The sequence below is a fragment of the Lolium perenne genome, chromosome 3 (genome assembly GCF_019359855.2).
Source record: "Lolium perenne isolate Kyuss_39 chromosome 3, Kyuss_2.0, whole genome shotgun sequence".
Classification (NCBI taxonomy): Eukaryota; Viridiplantae; Streptophyta; class Magnoliopsida; order Poales; family Poaceae; genus Lolium; species Lolium perenne.
The window spans coordinates 333,280,609-333,291,526 of record NC_067246.2 but is presented as its reverse complement, the minus strand read 5'-3'; the positions used below and the strand labels follow the sequence as shown (position 1 = coordinate 333,291,526).

Here is a 10,918-nt window from a genome sequence, read left to right as displayed (position 1 = left end):
ATCGCCGATAACATCGCTTCAACGTTTGATGGCGCAGATGACCGTGTTCGACGCCGCAAATTGGGATAAATTATGATAAATTTGTATTTTTCAATTTCCAAATGGGATAAAATTGTTCGAACTACTACCTCCGTCTCAAAAAAGCTTCTCCACGTTCTTGATGTGTCCATGTACATCCGTATGTATGATTTGAATTCTATCCCAACTTGATTGGGAAGATATTGATATGTATTTGATCCGGAGGCTGGTACATGCTTTCACTTTTGGGATCCCTTCACTTTTATAAAATGTTCATGCATTCTAAAATTATCGTGCGCATTACTTAGCACAAGTAGGAAATTGTACACCAAAATACAGTGCTTAGAGCCACAACAAAATACAGTGGTTAGAGCCATCTACTGAATAACAATTCTATACTAAATCGTCTACCAGAACCACATAACTGCTAGGACAGGGATGACACCTAATAAAACTGCAGAGATGAATCTACTTTTCTCCTCTCCCATCACCTTAAGTTCATGTTCTAGATTTTCTACCACTTGATCAAATACGGCAAGATCTGTCTCAACTCTCAACTTCTCCTTGCGAATAAGCTCTGAATTCTTCTTTTCTTCCTCCACAATACGCTTCAGCTCGAATATCATCAGGTTTTTACGGGCCAATTCATCACCTAAATTGGCCACCTTCTCCTCCAAATCCATCCTCTGGCTACACCACTGGGTTGATTCATCTTGGTATGCAATGTACCATGGATCATCGGCTTGCCTGGCTAACTGTAACAATAATGGAAAAAAGAACAACTGAAATCACCCCAACAGGCCATGGCGGAACTTCAAATTCAACGGTAGTACAGAGAGCTGAAGCTAGATACCTGCACTTCCGACGAGGTAGGAGAAGTAGAACGTGGCCACGACATGATCGAATCCCCACCCTCGCCGGTGTACCCGTTACGACCAGACATTGAGGACTATTTCGTACCTGCAAACTCCAATAAATTACGGGAACCGAATCGATTAGGGGGCGGGGGAGGCAGAAGCGGAGGTCTTACCAAGCTATACCAATTGGTGCGCGGAACAAATCCCGGTCGTCGTGGGCGGCGGATCTGCTTGCGGCGGACTTTCCTGCGGTGGGTACAATGCGTGCGGACGAAACAAGTGCTGGAGCCGTGGTTGACGTGCAGCGCCGCAGTTCGTCCGACGCTGCCGGGGGACAGAGCCGGCGGCGCGACGAGGCGCTGGCGATGGCTGCTCCGTCCGACGGTGGGGAACGAGCTGCCAGCGGTTCTCCGGTCTAGCTTAAGAATAATTAATTAGCGAACTTGTTGCTTCTCTCTATGATATTCTCTAAAGACATATATCAGAGCGGCAATATGTGAGTTTTCCTTAAAATTAGAGGACCCACTGGTCATTGGCTGTGAGCCCCACGTAGCGGCAATATATGATTTTTCTCTCTAAATAAGTAGACGATCCCACCGGTCATTGGCTGCGGCAGCCACAGGCGACAATATGTGTCTTTTCCTGAAAAATAGACGACCCCACTGGTCATTGGCTGCGGAGGCCCCATAGAGCGGCAATATATGATTTTCTCTAAATAAATAGATGACCCCACTGGTCATTGGCTGCGGCAGCCCCACAGAGCGGCAATATATGTCTTTTCCTGAAAAATAGACGACCCCACTGGTCATTGGCTGTGGAGGCCCCACAGAGCGGCAATATATGAGTTTCTCCAAATAAATAGACGACCCCACTGGTCATTGGCTGCGGCAGCCCCACAGAGCGGCAATATATGTCTTTTCCTGAAAAATAGACGACCCCACTGGTCATTGGCTGCGGCAGCCCTATAGAGCGGCCCCATTTGTCATTGGCAGCACCGCGTATAAAATCATGAAATAAAACGGCCCACACGTCAGCGATAGATGGATGGCTGCTCCGACGTGTCTCCTGACCCTACCCGTCAGCACGAGACGATCAGGGAGGAGCTGCCCCTGTGCGGCCCCACCCGGTCAGACTAACGGTCAAGGCCTCTGACCTGACGGCTACCGGCCGTTCCAGCACTTGTGCGTGTTTCAAACTAGAGGAGGGGAAAACTGAGGAATAACTAAGGGACTGGGGAAAACTGAGTACAACTAACGAACCAGGGGCACGAAAATAGAAATCCCAATAATATATCAAAAAAATCAGAAAAATAAAACTAATTCATTTAAAAATCTTAAAAATACAAATAATATATCAAAAAATAAAGAAAAATAAAACTAATTCATTTAAAAATCTTAAAAATACAAATAATATATCAAAAAATTCAGAAAAATAGAACTAATTCATTTCAAAATCTGAAAAATACAAATAATATACAAAAAAAATCAGAAAAATAAAATAATTCATTTAAAAATCTTAAAAATACAAATAATATATCAAAAAATAAAGAAAATAAAACTAATTCATTTAAAAATCTTAAAAATACTAATTCCTCTTCTTCCCGCCATTTCTTCCCTGTCTTCCCGCCAATTTCTTCCCGCCTCTTTCTTCCCGCCACTTTCTTCCCGCCTCTTTCTTCCCGCCACTTTCTTCCCGCCTCCTGTCTTCCCGCTCCCATTTTTCCCGCCATTTCTCACTACATATATGTAGCCCGGCTTGGCCAGCATTATCACATCTCTACAATCTCTCATCACTCTCTCATGGCTTCCACCGCACCCACTCTAACCTACCAGCAGGTGGAGGAGCTTTGCGCCTCGAACTACCCTTGCCCACCGGGCTACCGCGTCCCCGCCGGCTGGAGCCTAAGCGCCGGCGGCGTGCTGGTCCCTCCCATCCCTCAGGGTACTGCGCGACGGGCGGCCATCACGAACCACTACTACCTCGACCTCACGCCGGAGCAGCGGATGAATCCCCGCTGGCATCCCGATAACCAGCATACTTGGGACGCCTTCTTCATCAATCGTCGTGAGAGGGCGCTCGCCAGGTATGAGGAGGACGGTCTGCCTCCTGGGAACTTCCACGAGGCCGGCCGTCGGCTATGGTGGTACGGCCGGACTCTGCAGAGCGTCATGGACTACATCACGGCCGGCGATATCCCCCGCCTGCGGTACCCTCAGTTCGAGCCACGAGCGCCGCCCGACGACAGCGACGACAGCAGCGACGACGACGGCGGCAACTTAGAAGGCGACGACTACCAGTACAACGGCGGCAGCTATGAAGACTACGAGTATGCATATTATACGCCTAGGCAGGAGTATGACTAAATCACTCCAAATTTCATGTATCATCAGTGTGGTTTCTCGAATCAATCGAATCATTCGAAAATGGACACCAAACACATCACGGGTAATATAATTCACATGATCCATTCAATAAAGTTTCGTACAATAAATTATTACACATCATTTCTTCCCTTGTGTCCCTGCTTGCTTACGATTGTGTCGTATCCATGGAGCATCCTCATCATTTAACTTAATGCTTGGGTCGGTGTTCACTTTGAAGGGCGGAATTTCAGCAAACATATTATAATCTTCTGACATGTCTGTCTTGTCCTCCACTCCCACGATGTTTCTTTTCCCTGAAAGAACAATGTGGCGCTTTGGATCATCGCATGATGTACTGATCGTTTTCTTATCTTTCAGTTTCCTCAGTTTGCTACTCATGTCCTTCACATAGAAAACCTGAGCGACATCTTTCGCAAGGACGAATGGTTCGTCAAGGTAACCAAGATTGTTGAAATCCACCATTGTCATTCCGTATTGCTGGTCTACCTTTACCCCACCTCCTGTTAGCTTGAACCATTTGCACCGGAACAAAGGGACCTTAAAGGAGGGTCCATAGTCAAGTTCCCATATCTCCTCTATGTAACCATAATATGTGACCTTTTGCCCATTCTCGATTGCTGCATCAAAGCGGACACCACTGTTTTGGTTGGTGCTCTTTTTATCTTGAGTGATCGTGTAAAATGTATTCCCATTTATCTTGTACCCTTGGAAAGTCGTTATAGTCGAAGATGGTGTCTTGGCCAACATGTACAGCTGATCTACAATATCATTGTCATTCATTAAATGTTTTCTCAACCAACTGCCGAAAGTCTCCATGTGGGCCTTCCTAATCCAGGATTCAGGCTTCCCCGGGTTCTCCTCGCGTAAAATATTCTTGTGTTTCTCAAAGTACGGAGCCACCAAGCTGGAATTGGTTAGAACTGTGTGGTGTGCTTCAGTCATAGAATGGCCGTCCATACATATCGTTGATTTCCTTCCGATCGTGCCTTTTCCACTTAGTCTCCCCTCGTGCCGCGATCGAGGAAGACCAATCGGCTTAAGGTCAGGAACAAAGTCAACACAAAACTCAATTACCTCCTCATTTCCATAGCCCTTGGCGATGCTTCCTTCTGGCCTAGCACGGTTACGAACATATTTCTTTAATACTCCCATGAACCTCTCGAAGGGGAACATATTGTGTAGAAATACAGGACCGAGAATGGAAATCTCTTCGACTAGGTGAACCAGGAGGTGCGTCATAATATTGAAGAAGGATGGCGGGAACACCAACTCGAAACTGACAAGACATTGGACCACATCGTTCTGTAACCGTGGTAGAACTTCTGGATTGATTACCTTCTGAGAGATTGCATTGAGGAATGCACATAGCTTCACAATGGCTACTCGAACATTTTCCGGCAGGAGCCCCCTCAAAGCAATCGGAAGCAATTGCGTCATAATCACGTGGCAGTCGTGAGACTTCAGGTTTTGGAACTTTTTCTCCGCCATGTTTATTATTCCCTTTATATTGGACGAGAATCCATACGGGACCTTCATACTGCTCAGGCATTCAAAAAAGATGACCTTCTCTTCTTTGGTCAGAGCGTAGCTGGCACGACCTTGAAACCATTCCGGATGCCGGTCATCAGGGTCTTTCAAACGTTGTTGGTCCTGCCGTGCTTCCTTTGTATCATTTGTCTTCCCATACACGCCCAAGAAGCTTAGGAGCTTCACGCAAATATTCTTCGTAACATGCATCACGTCGATTGCAGAGCGGACATCTAGGACTTTCCAATATTCTAGCTCCTAGAATATAGATTTCTTCTTCCACATGGCTGCGTGCCCGTCAGCTCCCTTCGGAACTGATTGTCCGCCAGGACCCTTTCCAAAGATGACTTTCAAATCCTTGACCATATCAAATACCTCAGCACCAGTGCGTTCCGCAGGCTTCGGCCGGTGATCTGCCATGCCGTTGTAATGCTTGCCTTTCTTTCTTACTGGATGAAATTTCGGAAGAAATCGACGATGCCCAAGGTACACGTTCTTCTTACAATTTGGCAAATGTACACTTTCAGTCTCATGTAAGCAGTGCGTGCATGCATTGTATCCCTTATTTGACAGTCCCGAAAGGTTACTAAGAGCAAGCCAATCATTTATGGTTACGAAAAGCAACGCTCGTAGGTCAAATTCCTCTTCTTTGTGCTCATCCCACACACGGACACCAGGTGTGCCCCACAACTGTAAAAGTTCATCAACTAATGGCCTTAGGTACACATCGATGTCGTTGCCGGGTTGCTTCGGACCTTGGATGAGCACTGGCATCATAATGAGCTTCCGCTTCATGCACAACCAAGGAGGAAGGTTGTAGATGCATAGAGTCACGGGCCAGGTGCTATGGCTGGAGCTCTGCTCGCCAAAAGGATTCATGCCATCTGTACTTAGACCAAATCTTATGTTCCTTGCGTCAGCTGCAAAATCTTTGAACTCTCTGTCGATCTTTCTCCATTGCGTTCCATCTGCGGGGTGCCTCAACTCCCCGTCCGACTTACGGTCCTCTTTGTGCCATTGCAACAACTTGGCATGCTCTTTGTTCCTGAACAGACGTTTCAACCGTGGTATTATAGGAGCATACCACATCACCTTGGCGGGAACCCTCTTCCTGGGTTTCTGGCCCTCAACATCATCACCAGGGTCATCGCCTCTGATCTTATAACGCAATGCAGTGCATACCGGACATTCATTCAAATTCTCGTATTCACCGCGGTAGAGGATGCAATCGTTGATGCATGCATGTATCTTCAGAACCTCTAAACCTAGAGGGCAGACAACCTTCTTTGCTTCGTACGTACTGGCGGGCAACTCGTTATTCTTTGGAAACATATTCTTCAACATTTTCAGCAAGTTTTCAAATGCCGAGTCAGCTACACCTGCCTGTGCCTTCCATTTCAGCAAATCCAGTGTGCAGCCCAGCTTTTTTAGACCATTATCGCATCCGGGGTACAACGAGTTTCTGTGATCCTCTAACATGCGATCCAAATTATCCCTCTCCTTTTCAGTTTCGCAGCGTCTCCGTGCATCAGCAATGGTCCGACCAAGATCATCAACGGGCTCATCACGTGCCTCTTCCTCACCTTCCCCTTCACCTTCAGCATCCTCCATGAAAGTATCACCGAAATGATCAAGATAGTTTTCATCGATGAAATCATCCCCTTCTTCATCTTCTTCCATTATAACCCCTCTTTCTCCATGCTTGGTCCAACAATTATAGCTTGGCATGAAACCGTGCCGAAGCAGGTGCAGGTGAACTTCTCTTGAGGAAGAGTAACCCTTCTGATTTTCTTACAGTCAACACATGGACAGATAACAAAACCCTTCTGCTTGTTCGCATTAGCCACTACGAGGAAATCTTTCAAACCCGTACTGAACTCGCCGGAGAGTCGGTTACCGTACATCCATTGCCGATTCATCTGCATTATTATAATATAAAATATATAATTAACCATCATGCATTTGTTAAACTAACTAGCTATAAACAATAGAAATTAAACAATGAACTACACACATGCATATTTTATCAATGACACATATGAAAGGTTCAAGTTGCTAACCGCGATCGAGGAGGAAAAAATAAATGAGGAAGCTCAAGTGTGGCTCCGACACTTCATATCATGTTTGTTTCATGCTCTTGGGGCATTTCATCAAACACTTTGTGTGCATAAGAGGAGCCAAAAGCAAACCTAACACCCCCTTGTGAAGTTTGTGAAGAGAAGTGGCACCAAATGACTAAGTGCTGTGAGCTGAGGCCCTTTTATAGGGATGGGCCTTTAGTCCCGGTTGGCCTGGCCAACCGCGACTAAAGGCCTTCGGGCCAGGCCTGAGGACCTTTAGTCGCGGTTGGCCTGGCCAACCGCGACTAAAGCCCCTCCCGTCCACCAGCTGGCCACCGAGCGCGCTGGGCCCAGGTCTTTAGTCGCGGTTCGCCACCCGAACCGCGACTAAAGACCCCATTAGTCACGGTTCCTATATTTTGGTGACTAATGGGGCTGGACGGAAGGCCATTTTTCTACCAGTGAAGGCAGAGGTTCCACGAAAACGCTCGCATACTCAATTACAACACTAGATTCTTTTTAGTACTCCCTCCATATTTTATACAAGGCCACTCTCTCATTTTCAGATACCAAAAAAAAATCAACAAATAAATAACTCGAAAATTGATTATGTGAAAAACTTGTCATGTTCCAGGCTTAAATATGGATCATGCAGTGTTTTTTTATCTCTATGGTTGCATACAACCTAATAAGCACCATTGTAGTATGTATGAAAGAGAAATATAATCAATAATGGCCTTGTAGTAAATGAAAATTGTATTTTTTGGTAGTGGTCTTGTATTTGAAAACGAAGGGAGTAACAAGAATCGTTTCATTACTTTTTGGATCCTATTCTATTTAGAACATGCTTGGAAATGCCTTTTTTGCAAAAGAGGCAAAAGTTTTTATGTATGTTCCATTGGCTAAGATGTTAATTAACCAAAAAACAGGTGAAACCCCATACAAGTGGGGGTGAGCCCACACAAACACTAGCACAACCAGGGCCACACCCAAACACCGCTATTACGATGGGGCGACCTTCCACCAAAGACGAAGAGAAAATGCCGTGAATGCTATGAAAGGACTAGCAAGGGATGCTCCACCAGATGAAGATGCCAACCCACTGCGATGGGAACTGCACAACATCGAGGACAAGCCGTCGTCCACATGACACGAGGTTGGTGCCCTCAACAATGCCATACTTTTGGGGCCACGGTGCTCGTGCTCGATCCACATCGTCGCACGACCCAGCCGCCCGCAACCCAAACTTTACAGGGCACACGGCGAGCGACAACGGTGGCAAGGAGAGGCTAAGGGAGCCCCCCCCCCCCCCGCCATCGATTGGGTTGACTCCCGGGTCGCCATGTGGCAACGACACGGGAGCTGGGGTTTCATGGGAGCAAAACCAGCTTGGAAAATGGCTTCACCTTTACAATCCAATGGTCAAGGAAATGGGCAAAAAGAGGTTTGAAACTGCGTTTATGTCGGACGGTGAAAATGATACTACTGCATAGTAACTTGGAAGTCTTCAACACCACTCCACCGAAACAAGCAAGCACCAGCGTGACAGGGGAGAAGAAAGAAAGAAAGAAAGATGTACGGAGTAGCTTCAAAGTGACGCGCCACGCGGGAAGCAGAAAAGAAAAGAAACCACACGTCGTCAACTTGCTCGATCGCTCCCGCCACCTTCCCACCGAGTCACCAACCAAGCGCATCGCCGACGCGAGCTCCAAAACCGCATCCACCCACCCGCGCGCACGCAACCCCGCCCAGATCCCGCCCCCACGGCAGCGATGGAAGTGAAGCTCCACGCGGCACGCACCCTCGTCGGCCGCCTGCGCGGCGCGGCGGCCGTGCGGGACGCGACCGCCACGGCCGCCGCCGTCGCCGAGCTCCGCCGCGCCTCCAAGGACGACCCGGAGATCCGCGCGCCGCTGGCCGACGCGGGCGCCGTGCCCTACCTCGCGTCCCAGCTCACCTCCCCCTCCACGTCCGCCTCCGCCGAGGACGCCGCCGCCGCGCTGCTCAACATCTCCATCTCGGCGCGGGAGCAGCTCATGTCCGCCCCGGGCATCCTCGACGCGCTCGCGGCCGCCATGCGGGCCGAGGAGTACGCGGCGGCGCACCACGCCGCCGCCACCGTCGCCAGCCTCCTCTGCGTGGACGCCTACCGCCCCATCGTCGGCGCGAAGAGGCCCCTCCTCGCGGCCCTCGTCGCCCTCCTCCGCGGCTCCGGGCGGGGCACGCGCGCCACCAAGGACGCCCTCAAGGCGCTCTTCGGCGTCGCGCTCTACCCGCTCAACCGGGCCGCCCTCGTCGAGCTCGGCGCCGTGCGGGCTCTCTTCGCGCTCGTGATGACGGACGGGCGGACCGGGATCGTGGAGGACGCCACGGCCGTCGTCGCGCAGGTGGCCGGGTGCGCCGAGAGCCTGGCCGCCTTCGCGGGCGTGTCCGGGGTGCGCATCCTCGTCGACCTCGTGGAGCCCGGCGGCGCCGCCACCGGGCGGGCCAGGGAGAACGCGGCGTCCGCGCTGCTCAACCTCGTCATGGCCGGCGGCGAGCGGGCGGCCGCGCAGGTGTTGGCGGTGGGCGGCGCGGAGGAGGCGGTCAGGGAGCTCGCGGAGGACGGCGAGGCCAGCCCCAGGGGGAAGGCCAAGGCCGGGTCCCTGCTGCGCGCGCTGGAGGAGGGCGCCGCCGTCGTCAAGCGGCAGCGGGAGCACCGGTTCGCCGACTTCCTCAACGGGCTCGTGCACTCGGACCCCTACTTCTCGTCGCCGTCGCCGGCGTCGGCCACCGCGCACGACGACGGCTCACGTGTCACGCTTGGTTGACCTCCATCGTGTCTAATTTTCCACACGACTACCATGTCGTATTGGTTGATGAGCTTGATGTAAATACAACTAGTAGTATAATACACTGATTGGTGATTGGTGCTTGAGGAGATCCTTGTGCAGTTTCACACGAAATTTCAGCAGATCTTGACCAAACTACTTGTCTTGTTTGAGTGAGTTTTAAATTCTTAATATGCTGATAAACTAGTTAAGTTCCGGATGCCATCATCGACGACGTACTAGGAGATCTTCACTTGCAATATCTTTTTATTTATCTATTACAATATGTGTGTGTAGAGCAACTCTCATAGTACTGACTACTTTCTCTTGTGGCAGAATTATGTTGACCTATAGCTATATAGGAGTAGGTGATGATGGTATGTTAGATTATTTGGAACTTGGGAACAAACGTTGCGTATCCGTCCTACGGAGCAGTATTGACATTGTCGACCAAAACGACCTTGTGAGCCAGTCGCTGACAACATGCCATCGTGACAGTGTGGTCAGCTGCCAAGGCAAATTGTAAAGTACGTCAGTTAAAGATTTCCTTATGTTACCGACCTCTTTTCAAGGTTCCTCATCCGGAATCCAAATTCGCCAAACCGTATGCCTGTTTAGCCTAGCTCGACAAGTCAGACACAATAGTGAACTTTAAATACAATTTGGTGAAATTTCTGATGGCATTTCTTTTTTTGTTTGCTAGTAATATTTAGAGCTTTCTTCTGCACTTCTGTTCTAAACATTTATAGGTATCAGAATCATGATTCTACTATCCGATTATATGAATTTAGGATCCAAATTGAGTGAAAACGATTCAACGATTATGCTAAGTAGAATCTAAGATTTTACGATTCTAACATTTCAAGGGACAAACCTTTCTCGAGCGCGCATCTCGTCCTCACCGATGGCCGCAAGGCTATTGAGAAAAATGGGTCTTTAAGAAAAAGAAGAGGCTGGCGGAAATGTGACCATCTATAAAACTCGATATGTCGCAAATGGTTTTCGATAAATTTAAGGAGTTGACTACGATGAGAGTTTCTCACCCGTAGCGATGCTGAAATCTATCAAGATTTACTAGCAGTTGCTGCATATTTTGCTTATGAGATATGACAGATGGATATCAAAACGGTGTTCCTTAATGGCAACATTGAGAAAGAGTTGTATATGGTACAAGTCCGAAGGTTTTGTCGATCCTAAGGATGCTGAAAAAGTATGCAAGCTTCAACGTTCAATCCATGGACTAAAGCAAGCATCTCGGACCT

At 48.8% G+C, this 10,918-nt stretch overlaps 1 protein-coding gene across 1 annotated transcript; it reads left to right on the top strand.

Annotated features, from left to right (window-relative positions):
• Positions 1 to 8,443: 8,443 nt before the first annotated feature.
• On the top strand, positions 8,444 to 9,763 carry LOC127345854 (U-box domain-containing protein 16). The gene has a single exon (XM_051372384.2). The coding sequence runs from the start codon at positions 8,619 to 8,621 to the stop codon at positions 9,654 to 9,656; it is 1,038 nt and encodes a 345-aa protein (XP_051228344.1). The 5' UTR covers positions 8,444 to 8,618; the 3' UTR covers positions 9,657 to 9,763.
• Positions 9,764 to 10,918: the final 1,155 nt, after the last annotated feature.